We start from the raw sequence: 22,086 nt of genomic DNA, 5'->3' as shown, positions 1-22,086 counted from the left end.
TCAGTATCACTGACACATGATATTGTTCCCCGAGCTGAAGTCGAAGGTTTCTGTTCAATCTATTAAACTCTTCAGCTACAGGAGGCGACTAATGTGTATATGTAGATGCCCGTTTATGACATTTCCCAGCATACATCACAAGACACAGCAAATATACACATCAGTACGGAGCTGCAAGTATGAGCATAACATCAGACCCAACGAATGTAGCAGCTGATTTATTTGAGGCCACGGTCATACATGCAAAATGGAGTCTATGTAATGTGCAGGAAAAGATTCATGTTTCTGCAGTAACGACATAAGCTGCGACCTGATGTGGTCAGGCTGCAGATGTTTTCTTGTCCTTCTCGCTGATGGTCACAATCTCCCAAACAAAGCAACACGTGCTTTTAAACTGTCTCAACATACAATGTCACTTTGCTCTTCAATAAATACTGTGTATATATTATGTATATTTATTAAAATGTTAAATATGTTAGAACTTTCTCACAGCAGCTCACACACACCGTCAAGCTCGAGTACACCGTCAACATTTGTACCAATTTCATGTCTCTCACACACACACACACACACACACACACACACTTGCTCACATGTATATTGATCATGAAATCACAAAGAAATAAAATAAATAATATGAGTTCCTACTGAAACGTCTCATGCACAGGGAGGTTTCAGTATGTTGAGAGTTTTAACACTTGCCGGATGTGTTTGGGTGAAGGTGCCAAAAGCTTGTGTGATGGTTTAACAAAGTAAAGCTGTAACATTCATTAGTTTTATGTATGGAAAGCGACAATGGAAACATTCTTAGTCAATTACATTGTATCACAAGGGTCCAGTATTGGCGGGGAGGGGGTTATAAGTATAAGTAGAAAAAATAAAGACACAAATTAAGATCACACTGCACAAAATCAAAACATTCACATTCTGGTAGGTTTAAACTCACAGGGAAGCACATCCACAACTCAGTGGGCTCAAGAAAAACATTTCTTTTCTTTTTTTTTAAAAAAAAGGTACAGGCACTTCTTTTTCTGTAGAAAGCAGCTCAGTTCAAAGCTGTAAGGAACAAATATTACAGTAACATCAACCATTTCCTCTGTGAGTGCCTCAGCTGCGCTTCCATCCGGAGGCCGTCACATCTCAGTTCCAGACCGACTAAGCTACATATCCACACACAGCTGACACATTTTAATTAAGGTAATGAAATAACTCAGAAGGCATCTTTTGGAGTCTCCAAATGCATTTCATTGATCATGATCATAGAGAAAAACACAGATGATCTGACATATCACAACAGAAACTGGATCACAAAGGCTTAATTGTAAAATGAATCAAGATTAAAAGAAGGGAAAGTGTGTTTAAACTCAGATTTAAAGCCCTTCGAGGCCCTCAGAGACACAAAACAACTACAAACACCACCACACTGTTTGTAGTCATTTCGTGCATCTTTGTAGTTGTTTAGCGTCTCTTTGTGGTAGTTCAGTGTCACGTCGTGGTCAGTGCTTCTCTTTGTTGTTAACTTTCAAACAGGAAACATTAGCAGAGGTTCCGTTACGAACCAGCCAACTATCTATCACCTTCATATCCCAGCCCTGGCCACCCCCTCTGGTTCCGCCTCTGAGCCTGAGCCTGTATTTATCAAGCATGTCACAATAGTGCTGTCACTTTATTCCTAAAATCAAGTTTGAATGAAGTTTAAATTACACATGACACCTGACATCGCTCCATGTGCTGCCTCTCTTGGGTGGCAGGCTACTACAGTGTAGGACCTACGGTACTTCCACACACTTCCTTCTCAGATGCTTTGGTGTCTGACCAACAAAATCACATTGCCGGCTGCTCGGTTTACTGATGGGTCAGCGGGGCGCGCTTTGGGTCGAGCTGAGAGCGAAGGTTTACAGCGCCCTCTGCTGGAAGGAAACCCACATCACATGGTCTGTTCCTCTTGTAGACTGTAAATTTGAATCTCAGAATCAATCCTAATTGAACTGCACTGAAAGTTAAAACACTCCTGCCTCAGAGTATGAGAGAGTGTGATGTCAGTGTTTTTACAAAATCTCAGCTGAAAATATGACGACGTGTTTTTTCTGACAGTTGCTGTCTGCGATATTAAATAATGAAAAATGACATATATAGAAAATAACATTCTATGTGCAGCCTTAATGTATATGGTCAAACAATATAAGTGACTAAGCTGCTTACATTTCATATGCAAAAATATAATGCAAATTGAATCAATAGCTAAATCAAGTCTCATTATATTTATCAGTGAAGTGATCGTAAGTCAATACTGCTTGACTTAACCTAGTCATCCAATTACAACTCGTTACGCTGCCTGCAATAGTGTCACACTGTGCATGTATTGTGCACCTTGCACACGCACCCAGCAATGATGTTACATTGCAGTTATCTTATTTTTCCACTGTTCAATTTATCTTTCAACTACACTTAACATATGTAAATGTCAAAGGTGGAGAAAATTGATCATTTCTGTAATGTCACTATTGTGCATTACAACATTTGGACATATCTCAAATATCAAAGTTTGATTTATCACTGTAGAAATTACTGTCAGTATTATAACCAAATCAGCTGCAATTTTCCTGTGGCTGTGAGGCTTTGTTGACAGAGCATAAACTCTCTTTGGCACAAGGCCTGTCAAAAAATTACATTATTTTTTTTTGTTGCAAAAACTGTGTTTTAAGTTAATAAAAAATAAATAATGGCTGAGATTGAGCAGTGATTTCCAGGGTTAAGAAAGTTCATTAAATGCTTTTCCTCCTAGTCCTGAAAGTAAGAATAGAAAATATATTAGTCTGAGAATTTTTGCAAATTTCTGGACAGCCGAGAAAGGTCATACTTACAAATACTTTTTTTTTATCCCGTTACCTCGAGATAATGGAGCTTTGTTATGTCGAGATCATGGAATAATTATCCTTTTACCTCGAGAACACAAAGCTCCGTTATCTCGAGATAACGAGACAAAACAAGAATCTGCCAGTTTGACCTTTCTGGGTTTCCGTAGATTGCCTAGTCTTTGGAGATTGATGAATATATCTCTGTGCCCCATGTTTCCAACGAAGTGTTGAGAAAATGAGGTAAATAACAGAGACTATTATGAAGCAGCAATCTCAAAGATGTACAAGTAATGGACCTGAATAACAGACACCATGTCAGAGGTGGCCCTTCATTCATCAACATTGTTCACAATTCATTGCCAGTAAACCAAGCCATTAAACACTTACAGTGAATTGAGATTTGTCTCATCTGATGAATCCAGTTTCAAATATACCACATGGTATTCTCAGGGTTTGATGTAGATAACCCATCATGCATGATAACAGTCATACAGTTACTGTTTTTTCCTACATAAAGACAAAAGAGTCTAAGGGCACAGGGTCTAAAGGTGAACCAAATTCTGAACCGTCACATATTACCGTTTATAATATTATTACATTTGGGGGATAAAAATGTGTGTATTTTGGTCATTACAAACAAGTTTGGAGAACTACATTTAGGCAACGTAGATAAAAACTAAAATATTTTGAGAAGAGACTGCCAATGGACATATGTTTGATATGCCTCTCATGTTGGTACATGTGTGCATAAAGATAGTATTATATTATATTCAATATTCTTTTGGCCATTTCAATATTTGTACATATGCATGTTATTAAATATTATAAATTGCTACAAACAGAAGGGAATACATCCTTGGTAAGGTGGTCAAAATGCTGTAAATATGCAAACAACAAATATTGAAAAAAGCCAAAGTTTAATATCAAAAGATATTTATTGAATTTATTAGAACTTGTATGCAAATACATGTTTTTATTTATAATAAAATATGTCATATTTCCATTTGGGCAAAATCAGCTTGACCACCATCACTGTTCAGGTTTCCTGGACAAACAACCCAGAAACTGTTGTAAGATACAGTGCATCATCCACAGATCCAACATGAAACTAAAACTGCAAATCACAGCAAAGAAATGTACACGTACACACACTCTCTCACACACACACACACACACACACACACACACACACACACACACACACACACACACACACACACACACACACACACACACACACACGCACACCAACATTGACAGCTGAAATACTGCACTCAGAATTCATGGAATTCAAACAATGTCCACCACCACAAATGATTACCAATGAACACAGGACTCGAGTTGGAGGCATAGATGTTAAGAAACTATAAACAAGTTAAAAAAAAAAAAAAAAAAAAAAATTCCAACTCCACTACAAACCGTGTGCAAAGCTGAGCTGATACTCTGAAGGCTACATGGCGTCACACTGGAACTCCAATTAACAAAAACAATCAGTTAATCAAATGTCAGGCAGCACATGCCTCCACCTGCTTGATCTATCGCTGTTCTTGTAGGCTGTTTAATCTACATAGCTAGTATTTTCATGGCTCAGTATTTTCAGTTTTTAAATTAAAAAAAAAAAAAAAATTGGAAATGTATTGGTGTTTGAAATTTCAAACTATAAAAATACAAAAATACAATAGAAAAACCCAGGTGAAGATTGGATAACAGAAATATAATTTGCATCACAAGCAATTTGTAGTTGACAGATGTTTTCTTTAAAGCTGCACTATCGATATTCTTAGATTAACAATCAATACAATAGGCCAAATAACTACTTGCAATTTTTGGGGAGTCACTCCTGGTGACATACCTGGAGATAATTATAATCTGATACCTTTTATCAACTTTTAGCTGTTTTGATTGTGCGACCCACAGTTTTGCTGTTTTGATTCAGTCTCACCTCTTAGTATCAGCAGGCATCACGCTCTGATAAACCCACTGTACACCACACGCCCAGTGCTGAACAGCAGACAAAGTTAGCAACTAGCTGGTGAACATAGCAACTAGCAAGCTAAAGAGAGATATTTTTCTCAGGAGTTGGTCGAGACCAAAACCCCACAAAAAAGCTCATTTTGGAATTGAATTTAATGTCGGACTTTATATTTCTCTTCTCCCACTGAATGCCATGGGCAGGCATAGTCAAACTTTCAATGCCATAGTTGTCAAATGTGTAATCCTTAGCTTGTTGTGGAGTTAAAAAAATAATGATGTAGCTCTAAGCGTTGTGTGCCACTCGATATGTGGTAATAAAACTAGCTACTAGTTAAAGTCCAGTTATTTTGGCTTTAAATAGCAACTAGTGGTAATATCTATTTTTTTCTCACAGGAGGACCGAATTTAGTTGTAGCATAGCAACATTTGAATGTTACGACGGAGTATAAGGGCCACATTGAGAAAAAGTCATAATATTATGAGAATAAAGTTGTAATATTACGAGAATTAAAAATGTTAAATTTTGGGAGAAAACCTTTTGTAGGAATATTACATCAACCAATAAACTGGGTGAAAGGACAGTCAGTGTCAGCCTGCGCTGCTTCTGGCAGCTGCTGTTTGTGAGTCTAACTATAGAACAGACTCTTTCTTCACAATGTTTTAAATGTCCTGATGATGATGATGATGACGATAATGAGCCTAAAGATGAAGTATCTCCTTGTTAGTGAAACCTCAGCTGCAGTATAACTTCACAGGATGCTCCACGTTCCTCATTTTAAAGCTTCTGATATTTCCCCTCTAAAACAACACGTGACCTAAAATTACCACTTTATTATAATATAATTACTTTTTTCTTGAAATATTATGATTTTATTCTCAAAATTACAACTTTATTCTCATAATTTCAAATTTTCTTTTCTTCAATGTGGCCCTAATACTCTGTTGTAGAATGTTAATGGACATAAAATCCTTGTGAAATCAGTTTAAAACTTAAAGTTTAAACCTTAAAAAGAATAAAAAATAAAAATCAGGTAATTTTTCTGTGTGAGAAATGATGGTGAGCCTCATCTATGGTACAAGAAGCCATAGGATGATCACTAATGATTAGAGACAGTGTCGTAGTTTTCTAGTTATTTCACAAGTATAATATACTACCTAGGTTTTGGAATGCTTCTGTGCCACCAGCCACATATTAGCATGTATACTGTTTTGTATTAACTCCTCCAGTGACCTCTGAAGGAAATCAATGTTTTTGTCGAATAAAAACTTGGTTAAACAGTTACTATGGTTAAGGAGGTTTTGAAAAACCCACAGCCACGGTGACCAGTGGCCAAAAAGAAGTTACGTTTCCTGCTCTGTTCTCACATATTGCAGCCATTAATCCGAAAAGAACTCGACGGACCCCAGCGTTACTGGTGGTACAAAAGCCTGTTGATTTGAACAGGTTAGTAGCAACAAAAGGCTGGGGTTGCATTTATGCTCTCATCTTTTGCCTAGAGTCCAGTGAGGTCTACGATGGCCTTGATGAATATGGTGTCATCTCGTATGTAGGAGTTTTTAGAGTCCAGTTTGGAGAGCGAACAGAAGAGTGGACAGCCGCTGGCGATGTTCATATCACTGACGGGCCTCTGGAAGGACGAGGAGGAGATGTCGGGCCGGAAGGCGTCGATTATGTGCTCCCTGTTGTTCTGGTCAAGCAGCATTAGGGTGACCTGGGTACAGATGTTACGAGTCTAGCCTTACATCTGCTCTGACAGGAAAACTGCAGCTGAGCCACTAAAGCACATCCAGTTTTAGCACGATGACACTTTAAGGGGTTGGTTATAATATGATTAACAATGTATTCAAATTAATAATACATCATAGAAAAGGTAAATCAATTGATTAAATACATTTTGGTTTAAAACCCCACTAAGGACGTAAATCCGAATAATACAGCAGAGCAAAACATCATGGTGCTTTAGGAGTTAAAATCATTTAAAAATAAAAATGCTGTATTTCCTCAAAAAGAGGGCGATGTTTTTATTTACCTCGACATTCGATGGTGACAGGCCTTTATTTGAGGCAGGTCTGTATTTCCACCTCCCTCTGTCTGAGTATAATTGGTTTTAGATGACTGCTCTTGTTTTCTTTGTAAAGTTACTACATTACGCTGTTAGTACGATGACAACTCAACTCAAATCAACACTTCCTGTTTCAAAGTAAAAGCCCTACAATGTTTCAGTGGACAGAAACCACTTCATTTCTTAACAGGGCTTTTATTGTGAAACATTTGCAGGCATGCCATACGAATAATAGCCAGATGGGATTAAAGGTGAAAGGTTAAAGTGGATCACAATGAATGAATCAAAAACTTTAGATGAGTAATCCAGAACAGCAACTTGTTGAAAAAAGCATGATTATATTGTTGAATTTATTAAATAAAAGCAGTAGAAATATACATTATTCTTAACTGGTGTGCACATTATATAACAGGCACCAGACATTTCTCCACCCTTGTTTTTTTCCCAGCCAGTATTTATTTGTTGTTGTTGACCACACCAGTGGCCATTATTGGAGACCCAGCTTTTTTTATTTGAGGAAATATGTTAGCTAAAAGACGCCAAAAGTACAGTGTAGGGATGCCCCGATTGATCGGTCCCTGATCATGATTCATCGATTTTCATTAAAAATACTTGAACGGTAGATCTGCAAATTATGCTCCTAGTCACAGATCATCTTAAAACTGATGATCTGTGGATAATACTAGTGTAGTCCCACATCCCACCTTGTTCACTGTGCCGGTGCAGGACAGGACAGGCCACAAAACAAAACAACATGTCGGCCGCGTGGAACTTTTACAAAGTGTGCGAGAGTGATATAATGTACGCCATGTGCAATGCAGGGCTCCAGACTAACTTTTTCACTGGTTGCAGCCATGATTTAGTCGCTCCTTTTTTAAATACAGCCTATTTCTTCATGAAGGAGGCTCTGAGGCTTCCTCTTCTTCAATTATGTTAAACAAAAATATAAAATTATATCACTACATTTCAATAATGAGGTACAAAATTACATTATGGTTTTTATAAAAGCATACTAACCTAAAAACCTGTTACTGAATCATGACAAAGTTTCAGAATGACAGAGACACAGAGTCGCGGTAACCATAGTAACTCGATCACACACCTGTCTGTGTACACATGGCACGAGAGAAGCAGCAGAAAGGGAATAAATTACAATAAGAGATTTATGGATATTTCTCGCTTTGCTCTGATGGTCTGAAGAACTCAGTGTTTCTCTGTCTTGTCTGTCATCGTCCTATCACGCAGCGACCTTAAACTCAAAAAAAATTATTTTACAGTGTAAAATTGTGCTATTTGCGCTGTTAGAGACTATGTATGCTACTCATATGCTATTAGGTTTACTGGGAGAGTATATATTAGTAATATTAGTGAAATATTAGTGTAATATGATGGAATGATGTGGAAGGGGACGGAGCAGCCAGGTACAACATTGCTATTATACTGCAACCACAGGTACGGAGTTAGCCCAGTGTCTCTGTCTGTCCCTGTGTGCACCTGCATTCTGATGAAAGCTCAGGTAGTCAGAGAGATGGAGCCAGTGAAGGGGAAAAAAACAAACTTTCAGCTACAACACAGCAAATGTGGGGCACCAACACAGCGTTGCATGTGTTATTTTAACTCACACACTCACAAAAAATAGTTGCATATGTGTTGCAGTTTGGAGCCCTGCAATGTCTGCTAAAAGTGATCTGTATCGGCCGATCTCACTCGTACATGATCGTATCGGTGGCAAAAAAAAACGTGATCGGGGCATTCCTAGTACAGCGCATTAAACTATGTTGAATAATAAACTTCTAGCATTAGTTTTATGAATGTATTAATTTCAAAAACAATTAGTCATACAGTAACATTAATTTTGAGTGTTACCTTCTGATTAAAAGGCCACTTGAGGAGTGCGTCGCTGTGTCCTCTCATCACCACAAAGAACAGAGACAGGTGGGTGCCGCGGCCGGTCCCATCGCCGTTCAGGTAGATCCGCAGGCACATCTTGTAGCCGTATTTACTGGTATAAAAGGCTGGAAAACACCAATGAAGTAAAATCATGTCTGTTATTCACTGCTTATCAGACAGACAGCTCATCATTGTCTGGATTATAAATCAAGATGTTATCCATCGTGTGAAGCTGTTACCAGGAGAGAACATAGCGGGGGCACGGCCGGCCACGGCGTCCTGTCTCTTCTTGGTGAAATCTGAGATCTTCCAGACAAAGATGCCGTCGTACGTGGCCGCAGACATCTCCCTCATTTTCCCCTCCATCTCCACGATGGACAGGTCTCTGAGACTCACCGTCCTCTCCAGCTGACGAACCTGCAGCACAGCGACACGTGAACAAGGCGGTTTGTTTAATGTGACGCGCTGTCTTTGAGTTTTCAGTTCCAACCAAACTGACCTTCCCTGAGTGTTGCAGTGTAATGTGATGAGCAAACATCTGATGAAGCTTTTCGCAATGATTCTATGGAGTTAAATATAATGAGAAAATTTATATTGTGAAAAAAAAAAACAGGATGGAATGACTGGGACCTTTGACAGACTCATAGATGATAGTGAGTATATTTTCATTTGTGGTGTCTTAACAATAAGGGTTGGGTGGGAAAAAAATTCACATAAAAATCACCACTTTTACATTCCACCAATGAGAAGTGCTTAACAAAGATCAAAAATGGATGAGTTAGTTAATAACTCTATGTTGATAGAAGTGCGAGGGCACAGTGCAGCACCCGGACAGTGACCAGCACGCACATACTACAGTAAACAGTTCATTTTCAAAAAGGCAAACATTTAGCAACATTTTGGATTTAATGACTTCTTGAATGAATTCTTCATGCCCAATCATGTTTTCTAGTCTAGTCTGTTTCATTCATCAAGCCCTGCACCAGCAGTGTCTGTGACACACAGCTCAGATTCACTGAACGCACCTTAAGTAGCAAAATGAAGCTGTTTTTGATTCCAACAGCATCACAACTTGAAATTAAAGCAGACACTAAAAATATGATAAACCATCCCTGTGTGATATGTTTGAGGAGGCGCATTTGTCTCCTTTCAGTGTCACACTTTGCAGCTCCACTGTGATTTTCATCAGACCAGTGGTTTTCAGAGCTCATGTGTCATTTTGTCACCTTGTTGTTGAGGATCTCGATCTTGTCCTGGTCCAGTCGGTGTTGGCGGTTGTAGGCCTCCATGGTGGTGCAGGAACGCTCCATCTCTCGGTTGAGGACGCACACGATGTTCTCGAACGTGCTCACTTTGAGCTCCAGCTCCTGGCAGCGCCGGCTCAGCTCCGCCACTTTGGTCTTTTCACTCTGGAGCTGTAACTCCAGGGCCGCGCCCATGGCGCTGGGCAGCGGGGTGAAGGAGGTGGCCAGGGTCGGGGCGCACGCACCCTGCACAGGAGCTGCACCCCCCCCTCCACCCAGCTGGCTCATCTTCTGCTCCAGGTCCCTGAGGGACTGGTGGAGCTCCTGCAGCTTGTGGCTGGCGACCTCCAGGCTCTGGGGCTGCAGGCTTTCCAGGCTCACCTTGATGCCCATGATGAAATGCAGGAGCAGGTTGAGGTGTTCGTAGGAACACTGGCGCTCATGGTCATGAATCTTCTCTTTCTCCACCTTCAAGTCAAAGAAAGATACAAGCAGAGACACATTAAGAACACAGAGAGAACAGTCCTTATCCACTATGTACATGTCAGCAGAAATGCCATCTTAATGATGTGTGTGAACAGAAGAATAGTAAAAGCACACAGAAAAGAAATAATAAAGCTAATAATGGATTCATATACTATACAAAGTATTTATCCTACAGTTTTTTCATGGTTTTTGTTTATCCTCACTGATACTGAGCAACAGAAAAATGACTTGATGTCAAGTAAAGTGAAAACAGATCTCATAAATTAAGTACAAATATAAACCACAGATATTCACAACCTTTACTTTTATGGCATGTTTTTGCAAGTCCCAAATTAAGTTGAATGGAGACTAGAGTATGTGATTAATCTAAGGTTAAATACACCTGGTGGTCCGACAGTTTCTGGTCAAAAACTACAGAATGGCCAAACTAATCTGGAATAATAAAAATGAAATTGCATGAAGAAAGGCACAGTACATCCCTCTGAGTACAGTGAGGTCAGCACATCTTGCTAGAGAAGGTAGTGCTTGAAAACTGAGGGGCTGTGGTTTACTTAAAGAACTAGTTTTTAAAGCTCACATGACGTCTGGGCTAGTGTTTATTTCAGAGTCTTACACATGCCCTCAAGTCAATGTGACGGTGGCAAGAAACAGAAGGTGAACCTTTTGCAAATTTGGTCAGATCTTCATCTAAGTTACAATTATAAAAAAACACAATCTACAGTATTTTAATTAATAACACACAGATCGTTATATTGGCCTTCTTCATAATGAAAACAGGTTGGTTAGAAAAGTATGAACTCTTCAGGTTTACATACTTTTCCAGTTAGCAAATATCAATGAAAGCAGATTGGAGATGTAGGTCAGAGCCATTTTTGACTTATAACAACAAACACACAAACATGATTGGGTCTGAAGATTACAAGCTGGAAAAGTAACAACGTGGGGGTTAAAAAGACGCCTCTGCTGCAGGCTACAGGGGCTGGGCTACATTAGCTGCTACCATAGAATAACACACCCAGATCTCTGAGCAAAACTGCCGGCTATCAAGATGCATTGTTGGTAATGTAGGCACCAAATTTGGACAAGGAAGAAAAATGTGTGGAATAAAAAAAAAAACTGTCCACAGAGAGTCTAACAATGTCAAAGGGAGGCCAATGTTAAACTGGAAGAATACTCTTTTAAAACTGTTACTGCCACCAAAGGTGCTTCTACAAAATACAGAGGGGGGGGGGGGGGGGGGTGGAGTCAAATTTATGTTTCATATTTGTACTGAAGTTTCCACGAACTGATCTAATTTGTTTTCACTCTTTCTGTTCATCAGTGTCAAAAAGCCAAACCACACCCATCTCAGGTGTTAAGTAACACATGAAGGAGTTCAAGATAGGTGAAAACTTTACATAGGCATTGTGCATATATACAAACATGGGCTTCACACGCAGTAACACAAGATCCATTCACAGGTGTAGCAACCAATTCTGTAAAGCTGTTCAATAATGTAAAACTTTGCTAATAGTCTGTGTATGATCGGATAATCCGTCCAGAATTAAAACCAGAATCAGAATCAAAAAACGAAAAACCAATTAAATGGTCGGTGGATTTCGGTTCATGTCCTGTTGGCTTTTAGTTTGACTTTTTTACACTTCACTTCCTCTTCCCGTCTGTCCACCTATCTACTGTCTCTGCCAAATGAGAAATGGAAAAATTAACTTTCCAAAAAACAAAATTGGTCTGTCTATTTGAATTTGATTTGATTTTGAATTTCAATTTCAATTTTGTCTTAGAACTAAAAATCATTTAAACCATATGAATTTGGTTTTTGGTTTCAAACTAAATAATGATAAAAGGAATTGTCAAAAACCAAAAACAGACCATTTTGATTGGTTTTTCATTTTTGATTCTGACACCAAAAAAGTTTTTTTACATTCTGGTTTTAAAATGTCATTTTTAAATTAAAAATGAATTAGGGATTATCCGATGATACCCAGACCATAATGTTCCTATAAATGGTTCAAAAACAAAAACATCCTTTCTTTATTAAAATGATGTAATTTAATTTTCCCATAATATATCAGAGCAAATCATGTTATTTGTACACTTTACCCTTTCTAGATAAAACATCAGTCTGAAAATTGAATTACTGTATCTCTCTGTATTTTTGCTGAGTTTTACTACTTATTAAATGATCCTGTAGTTATTACATCAGCCAGTGTTACATATATGTAGATGTATATATATATATAGCAAATTATGACAAAAATCTCTACTTACAGACGTATCGCAGCCAACAACATGAAATCTGCATGGTGCTTTAAATTTACTGCAGAACTTAATATGGTCCACATACTGCAAAACAAAAAAAAAGAAAGAAGCTAATGATCTATAGAAACGCTGAGGAATTTGATCCCTAGCTGAATGGTTAATGAGATCAATCTAACAGAATTATGAACATTCACTTGGAATGAATATCTGTGATACCTTTTCTCTGGGGATCTTTTTCTTTGCACAACCTTCACAAATCATTGGGTACTTTGGACAGATTTCATCATGAGCCTAAAAAGAAAACAGGAAGTAAAGTTAGTTCCCAATAAAATCAATGTCACATTGTAGTGCAGTTGGCAAACACTCAGCCTCTTTCACTTTTCAAGCACTTTTTCTTCTGCTACTAATTCAGTTCTAAATATAAAAAAAAGTTCTTTATTTTTTTTTTTTTTTTTTTTTATGAACATCATTTTACCAAATATGTGTTGAGGTATAAAGTTTGCAAAGTTTACCCATACACTTTTTTGTCTATATGTTCCTTTGTATATAAATGGATACAGGAGAGTGTCAGTGTTACAGGGATGTAAGAAACAATCTGAGATTTCGTTAATATCTAAAAGATATTAGATTGACAATGCAACAATGGAAAACTTCACATTACACTTTTAGCTACATTACACACTAAAAGTGAATGCATTAAAACCTTAACTTTTGAAATCATGCCTTAAACAAAGGAACCAAATGTACAAACACGTTTTCTGCTTTTCAGTTTGTTTTCAATTCTACAACACACACTTGCAAAAACACTACACACTCTTTCTTACATTAGAGTCTTTGTTCAAAACTTAAATCTAGCAATCATTGGGAAAACACTTCTTTTTCAAACTGTAAAAATCACCTGGATTTGGCACCACACACATACACACCTAAAAACACTTATGCAGAAAGTGAACAAAGAAGACCTGGCAACAGGCGGACACATATTTCAGATGCTTTGTTGGACCAGGTTAGAAATCATGGGCTGACACTGAGGGAGGCTGAGTGGAGACGCCAGTTCAACCTCAGTCACTACACAGTGGCATCCATATTACAGACATCTGGACCGGAGAGCAGGTCTGCAACTTTCTACTAGACGGCACCTTTGAGTGTATTGACACTCAATGAATATGTGCCCGTATCACTGAGCTGTAGAGTAATACAGTAATGGCAGTAGATTGTGCAGTGTTGCCAATGCACATATTCAGACAAAGCAGTATGTGACCTGCTAGTTCACCCTTTCTGGGGGTGGTGTCTGTCCCAACCGCCCCCAGCCCCATCCTTGTGTGAGAGTAATCCTGTGTGTTTTTCACACCAGAGTCACTTTCACCATATTTACAGTTGAGTGTAAACATGTTCTGTTACAGAGTCCTGGACGTTGATGCTGCTGAACAACCTGTACATTCTGCTGTTCTGTAAAAACCTGTTTGCTGAAAATGTTCTATTTCTGTGTTGTGTGAAGCCTGGATGACCAAATTAAATAGATGTACAAAGTTGTAAAGACAGCAGTGTTTTGTGTTGTTGCAGCTTTGGAGTAATTCAGATGGTGCGTATGGTTTTGTTCCAGAAATGTTTTGATACAATGAGCCAAACTGTGCAATAAATGTGTGAACAATCACAAAAAACCTTAATGGATTTTGTAACTCTTACTTATATTACTATTGCATGGTCTGTCCACTAGAGAGCACTGTGACTCCACTGTTGGTAAAATGGCAGCACAACAGTGGAGTACCTGTCCTGTGAACTGTCCTATAATATTCTCCCTCATCACTATAGTGCTGGCAGCTGCTATACAGCACATGCTTAAAGTTTATCTGTTCATTAATTAACCATGAAATTAGCCAGTGCTATGACCTGTCAGTGGAAGACAGCTGAGGAGTCGTTCATGTACAGTGATATACTCATTCTGCCTAAATGACATAATAGCAAATACAGTATATCCAAGACTTGCATTCTTAATGTGTTTTAATCTCAATTTGTGTAACTGTGTACGGTGTCCTTGAGTGCCAAGAAAGGCGCCTTTAAATAAAATGTATTATTATTATTATTATTGTACAGTTACAGTCAGTTACACAGTTACAGTGCATTGGACACACAATTTCCACCTATGATATTATACTGGTTTTCCATAGTTAATGTCTGACTGTCACAATTCAAACAGCTACAACTGATAATATCAGAGGCGTTATTAGACTGGTGGAAAAACAAAAGAAATACCCCCTCCCTCTCATTTCTGCAGCAGCGTTCACTCTCAGTATCAGTTTCCTGCGTCATTAAAGATGATGCTTTAAAAGTGCAACATCAAGAGAGGTTGGAAAATTGCATCTTTCAGATAGAAATACAAATGTGCTGTTTATTAGAAAAACTGGATAAAGCAATGCTTTAAATTACCCCAAAAAGCAATAGTTGCTCAAGTTTACCTTTTGCTATGTTAAAAAATATATCTGCTGTCTATCAGCTGATACATCATTATTAGAGTTTTTCAAATATCTGAATCAGCCTCTGCTTTAAAAATCCTGTACTTAATGTCAGACAGAGGTAGGAACATTTTTACATGTAATTTGGGTTTATAAACTTGTTTACCCGTTTTGGGGAAAAAGTATTGGGATACGTAGGGATGTAGGGTGCACTTGATTATATATGTATCACCAAGACTGCGCTTATTGGAGGAACAGATTTGTCCAGTACATAGAGGTCATCACGGCTCCCCGAGTGATTCTCTGATATTATTGATAAGTACTTCCTCTCAGTGTTAGAGATAGTATCATATGAACATGTCAGCTAAAGCCAGTGATGAAGGTGAAAACTTTAAGATGTCTTGGGACCATTTTTTTGGTCACTACTTTAATTGTGAAATGTTAATTAATTTTGGTTGTTTTAAAAAACGGTAATTTACCATGGACCTTTGAATATCCCATACCCAAAGATGATAATACTGTCTGTTTATGTATATTTAAGTAAATAAATAAAAACTTGAATTATATTTTTAAAAAAGAGATGTTACAAGTTGTAAACAGGAAGTGTAATGTTGCCATGGATTCAGTGAGTTAGCAGTGGGGTACAATTGGAGCTCCATATTTTCACAAATCACAAAGCGTGAACCACACCCTAAAGACAAGACAGTGTTTGATCATAGTAACACAGAGAAGTCTGACCTTGATGTTCTTCAGTAAGAAGGGTTCTTTGCAGTATTTGCAGTTGAGCGTCCTCTCTGGACACTCTCTCTCGTTGTGGCGTTCCTGCTCGTTGGCTCTCATCAGCTCTTTACAGGAAGGACACAGGATGATCATGAAGTCACAGTTGCCCTCATGGCCGGCCTGCAGACGCCCAACGAAAAAAAACCTTTTCAACATTTTTTCTAAAGCTGAGTTACTGTTTGTTGAACTTGAATGTCCCTTTGACTAGATGATGTCACTGACTGTAGGTTTCCAGGTGGTGAATGTAGGAAGTATAAGGATGTATCTGACATCTGATGCAATAAAGTTATGCTAATGCCATAATATAATTCAAGTTCAGCTTGGCAAAATGCCATCTTTTTTTTTCCATAAAACTTTATGAAAGTCACTGCAATGACAAACAACACTGACAAGGTGACGACTGAGTGAGTGAGTTTTCAGATATAAGATTAATACCTTATAAAGTTTTTTTCTAATGAATGGAGACATAACATGGGCTTATGTCTTGACTTTTTAATTCACTCTAATGTTGTAGTAGCTGAATTTACCACAGATGGGGGGCAGCTGAGCTAAATTTCAAGTGTCAAAAAAACACATTGATAAGTTGTAATGCTCACCTAAGCTCCACCTTTGTGTACGGCAGTGTGATGGGGAACATGGCTTTTGGTTCATTATTTTCCCCTCACATATGTAAAATACTCTAAAGTGTTATCGTTGGCCTGTTAGGTGAACACAGGTGTGGAAATGGATTGTTTACTATTATTTTCATTCCACAGGTTTGTATGAAATGGGAGGGAAGTGATGGAGGGGAGAGAGGAGCACACAGACAGTTTCTAAAATGCTATCCTAATGTAACAACCTGCAGTGCTGGGCAGTAACACATTACATTACATTACTTATCACTTCTTTTCAGTAACAATTTGAAATTCTATAATTACTTTACAGTAGTAATCCCAGTAAAGATGGAGGAGGCTTGACTGACTGGGGCAGACTGGTCTGGGATATGGTTGAAATGCAGAACAGGTAACATCCTCTGCTGAAGGAGGAGAAATCTGATCCCAGGCAATTCCAAAGTTTGTCGTATTTAAATGTTGTGTGGTAAATGTTAGCCACAGGTACATGTACATTCAGTAGTGACCTCGTTTTCATAGTTGGAGGGACTGAGTAATTAGTAAAGTGTTTTAACCTGATACTCAACACATCAATTTATATAGACTTTCAAATATTTATAATATAATATAACATCAATATTTATAAGAAAACTTGCTTATGGTTTATCAAACCTTTTACCTGTAATGTAGCACATCTGGGCTCATCAGTGTAATTTTGCACATGTGGAGATGAAGTAGCAAAATATGATCAGTGGCACAGACATTACTCGTGATGGGAGCGCTTGTTAAAGTTGCATTAGTATGCACCTCAAATTCTTTGATAGTCCCCGTCCACGTACATCCCTCGTTGGGACAGACAGCCGCCAAGGCCTCTACTTCTCGCCGAGCTGCATTGTCTGGGAAAGCCTGGATGGAAAAGAAGAAGTTAGCCGTCAGTATCGTCTGGTTTGTGTCTTCAGTTACAGTCTGAACGGTCGAGTTACAAACACTCTGCGTTGGTTTACTGAGGGTCAAGCTACTTGGAGCTCACTTTTCTCTCCTGGCTCTAATTTCTCCAGCACATATGATCATTCTCGGGACACAGGACGATAGTTCATACGCCTACAGTGCAGTCACAAAGTTTTAGTGCAGGGACACATTTTGTTGTTGGGTCGACACTCCAGCATATTCGATCTGAAAACAAACAATAACTATGACGTTACAGTTCTGACTTTCAGGATTATTTTGAGGGATTTTTCATCATTACATACATTTACTATGCTGCTATTTTGTAAATTTTTGTAAATATCGAATTGTACATATTTTATTATTATCAATTATTTGACATTTTGTAGTTTTTCTTTCTTGTACTGTCCACTTTTACTGCTGTGACACTGCAAATTTCCCCAGTGTGGGACTAATAAAGGACTATATTATCTTATCTTATCCAGAAAACTTCGACTCTCATCATCCACAACCCAAAATTTATATACCAAACCTAGCTGAAATCTGACCCTAATGACAAACTCTTCATTATTTTAACAAATTAAGGGATTTGTGTTTGTGTGTTTAATGTAACTGTGCGAAGCTCTGGAAAAACATGCAATGAAAGGTAAAAATATACTTACACCACCTTGTTTGAGAATAGAGGTGGGTTCCTCAAATAAGTCTTCTTTGATGCAGGCACTGCATTTCTGTGGTCCGGAGCTTGAAGGAACAAAAACACAGATTGACATTAATATAGACAGCCTGCTGTGCCCAGGTTAAAATACCAAGCATGTGTCAGACAATATAGATCCTTGATATTACCATCATCATCATCATCATCATCATCATCATCATCATCATCATCCAAATGCTGTTTCTTCTGTGAGTTCACCGAGTTCACTCTTGGCCCTTTGATCATTGAGTATAACAATATAATCTCAACTCAAGGTTTCGTCTGAGCTTTCATCCACATCTCATGGTCTTCAAGTGAATGTCAGACCAAAATTGGTCACAAGTCAATTTGCTGATGAAGACGTGAGAAGCTCCATTAAAGCTGGTCAGTGGACCTTGAGTTGCGATCATTTTGTCACGCAAAGAGCTGAAATGATGAATGGATTAATTGATCGATTAAACAGCAAATAATGAGGTTAACTATTCTATTAATCCATTTAGTCATTTTCCAAGCAAAATGTCAATTATGTTCCAGCTTCTCAAATGAATGACTGAATAACTAGATAACTGAATATCTTTAGGTTTTGGACTGTTGGTGGAATAAAACTAATCATTTTGGCTCTAGGGAATTTTTCACTATGTTCAAAGCAATAAATCTATTAATTGAGAAAAATAATGGCAGATTATGCTATGTAGCTATAGCAAAAACGTACTTATTGCACCTTTTAATTATAAATGGATGAAATTTTTGCCCATTAATTTACACTCAACAATTCATAATGTCAAAGTGAAAGTGTTTTTAAAAATCTTTGCTAATTTGAAAAAGCAAAGAAGCTTTGTCAGACTAAATGGAAATGGTCTGTAAACTTTCATCTTCAGGTCTCCTCACAAATGGCCTATGGGGTTTCAGTCTGGGACAGTGAGACTTGTCCCACATAGACTCCAGCGTGGTGAACCGTCACCCCTGTGTCAGGTCACGTGAACTCTGGAGCAGGTTCTCTTCAAGGAACTCATTCATCCTTTCATCAGTTCTGACCTGTGCCTGCCACTGAGAAGCACCTCTGTAGCATGATGCCGCAACCACCATGCTTTACTGTAGGGATGGCAGTAGCCAGGTGATGAGCACACCTGGAGTTCTCCTGACATAATGCTTGGAATTCTGCCCAAAAGGTGAAATTTTTGTCTCAGCAGAGTCTTTTAAATGCTGTTTTGCAAACTCCAGACTGGCTGTCATATGCCTTTTCCTGAAAGTGACTTCTGTTTAACTCCATAAATGCCTGATTGACGGAGAGCTGCTGAGATGGTCGTCCATCTGGCAGGTTCTCCCATCTCTGGACTTCAGAGGATCTGTTAAGAGTGACTGTTGGGTTCCTGGTCACATCCCTGAATGAGGCCCTTCTTGGCCAGTTACTCAGTTTGGCCTGGATGGCTAATTCTAGGAAGACTCAAAGCTACTGAAATGATTTTACGCACTTGCTCTGATTTTTGCCACGCCACTATTTTATCATGGAGGTCTACAGAGAGTTCCTTGGATTTCATGGCTTGGTTTTCATGTAAATTGTTGGGCCTCACAGCATTGCGTGCCTTTTAAACTTCAATTTTGCACAGATGGGCTCCAGTCAAGTTGTAGACTGATCTCAATGATAAATAAAGCAAAAAAAAAGCACCTGCACACAACAGGGTGTTTTGCGTAAGTGGGTGTGTTCACAGCTTTAAGACTTTAAGATTAAGTTTTGCTGTATCAGCAATCATTTCCCTTAGAGTGTCGCACCCAGAATTATTAAACCAAAATACAACTTAAACAATATACATACATACATACATACATACATACATATACATATATATATATATATATATATATATATATATATATATATACTTATTCTCAGTCCAAAAAATGTGTTCACATCACTCTGGTCCTAGCATCTCTACACTGGCTGCCTGTTTATTTTAAGATTGATTTAAAATTTATTTTTAGAATAATAATTATTTTAATGACTTTTAAGGTCAGGTTTGGGCTGCCCCTCCCTACATTTGTGAGCTTTTATCCCCCTATGAGCCGGGGCTTTTAGTCTGAGATCCTCTGGTAATTCATTGCTGCCCAGTTGAAAACTAAAGGAGACTAGGCCTTTGCTGTCAGGTCCCCTCAACTATGGAACAACCTACCAGAGGAGATCAGACTCTCACAGTCAGTTTCCCGTTTTATCTTCTTCACTTCTTAAGATACATTTGTATATTAAAAAAAATGTATTGTGTGATGTCTTTTTAATTTCATTTACATTTCACTTTGATTAGTTTGGATGTTTTACATTTGAGTCATATGAAGCACTTTGTTACTTGTATTGAAAAGTGCTATACCAATAAATTATTATTTTTATATGGTATATAACATATACATGGTTTATGGTCCATCACACACATGTGCACTGTAAGAAAAAAAAAATCAATGATCTCACTATCAAGCTTATTTTTTCACTGCGCCGTTAATCTTGACACGAAATATAATGTTTTTTACTTATTAGTATCTGTTTGACAGCAAAATGAAAGAAATTCAGTCACATTACTGTCATTCTAATATAGAAATATTAAAAAGTATAAGTACATGTAGTGCATGGATTGATAGAGCCTTTCCTGGTGATGTCATCTAACGTGAATATAAAAGTCATGCCAAACTTCTATAAACAAATATTTAAAAAAAAAAAAAAACAATTTCATGTTGACTTGTTTATCGACAAAGAATCAAACTTAATAAGATAATGTAAAAAGACTTGCTGTTGCTGGTGTTTCTGGTGAAACTGGCAGACGATCTGGTGTTACTTTTACACAATACAGTGTCATGTTCAACTTGTGGAAATGTACCCTGCCTGCTCCGGTCACATACAACACAGGTTTGCGGAACTTGTCTACGAAGACAGCTGCTGGCTAACCCATTACACAAGTTGAGATTTTATTGGGATAAAGGGGTCATCGGTGAATTATTGTGAGCCGAATTTTACAAATAGATCTTTGCAAGATAGATATATATGTCCTAACCTGCCCTTTTATGTCGTATTTTATTATTTATGTCGTATTTTATTTTTATGTTGTATATTGCGTTACCTGTGACAATAAGCAGGTATCCGTTAAACTGGGAGATATTTGAAGGATGGTTGCTAACATATGGATATACACACCTAGCTAGCTGGCTAGCAACCATGACACTACTCACCTCACAATTTTGTTGAAACAGAACGAACAAAAGCGGTGACCACACTGGGCCTGCAGGGGCCTTCTCAGTATCTTCTGGCATGAATTGCACAGATGCTTGTCTTCGAGGTTGTTGGCCAAAATTTTCTTTGGGAAACCCGGTTTGTTGCCTTCCAGGGAAGATGGTGGAGACGGTTCCTGTGCAGCCATTATTTCCCCTGAACAATATCGGGGTACTCAGTGGGGTGTGTTCAGGACAGCAAACACTGCTGAATGTGATTTTAGCATTAATCGCCAGCAAAGACTCATGGCTCCTTTTGTCGCTCGGGTTAACAGAGTATTCCTTCTGATGTCAAGAACTCATAGCGATATTTGATGATAATATGCATCCACAAAAAGAAGCAGGCGTTTGTATGTGATGTGATAAAAGTGACAGCTGAGGATGCTACGTGCAGTTGTACGTTACTACGTCTACCACCAGGCGCCGCAAGCCCGAAGAACACCATCTGATTTTCCTGCTGCCTGTTCGCAATTAAATTTATATATTATTGTAATCTCTTTTTCTTACTTTTTCTTACTGCCCTGAACATATATACGAGTCGGTAGAGTTTTGTTTATTTACGTATACGTAAGAATATGCGCATAGCATCAACACAATTATC

General features: G+C 38.2%; 1 protein-coding gene across 2 annotated transcripts; it reads right to left on the bottom strand.

The window, feature by feature from the left end:
• Positions 1–202: 202 nt before the first annotated feature.
• On the bottom strand, positions 203–21,952 carry traf2a (Tnf receptor-associated factor 2a). 2 transcript variants are annotated; one of them, XM_056377185.1, is made up of 10 exons: positions 21,447–21,951; positions 18,205–18,283; positions 17,405–17,503; positions 15,966–16,127; positions 12,991–13,065; positions 12,784–12,858; positions 10,012–10,497; positions 9,025–9,202; positions 8,762–8,910; positions 203–6,544 (listed from the first exon to the last, which is right to left on the bottom strand). In XM_056377185.1, exons 1-10 carry the CDS (start codon positions 21,632–21,634, stop codon positions 6,326–6,328), a joined length of 1,710 nt encoding a protein of 569 aa, XP_056233160.1. In that variant the 5' UTR covers positions 21,635–21,951; the 3' UTR covers positions 203–6,325. The 2 variants fall into 2 exon arrangements, with proteins under 2 accessions (XP_056233160.1, XP_056233161.1); XM_056377186.1 differs by lacking the exon at positions 12,784–12,858 and having other exon boundaries at positions 21,447–21,952.
• Between the last annotated feature and the right edge of the window lie 134 nt (positions 21,953–22,086).

Source organism: Seriola aureovittata, chromosome 5 (assembly GCF_021018895.1).
Source record: "Seriola aureovittata isolate HTS-2021-v1 ecotype China chromosome 5, ASM2101889v1, whole genome shotgun sequence".
NCBI classification, from domain to species: Eukaryota; Metazoa; Chordata; class Actinopteri; order Carangiformes; family Carangidae; genus Seriola; species Seriola aureovittata.
This window is presented reverse-complemented; position numbering and strand designations above follow the sequence as displayed.

What these genes read in the sequence shown, in the direction of transcription:
- traf2a (XM_056377185.1), bottom strand. Translation starts at nt 21,634, where the DNA reads ATGGCTGCACAGGAACCGTCTCCACCATCTTCCCTGGAAGGCAACAAA. An exon ending in TGTTTCAACAAAATTGTGAG is followed by an intron (nt 18,284 to 21,446) that starts GTGAGTAGTGTC and finishes TGTTCCTTCAAG; the next exon opens with CTCCGGACCACAGAAATGCA. An exon ending in TTGTTGGCTGCGATACGTCT is followed by an intron (nt 10,498 to 12,783) that starts GTAAGTAGAGAT and finishes TTTGACTTGAAG; the next exon opens with GTGGAGAAAGAGAAGATTCA.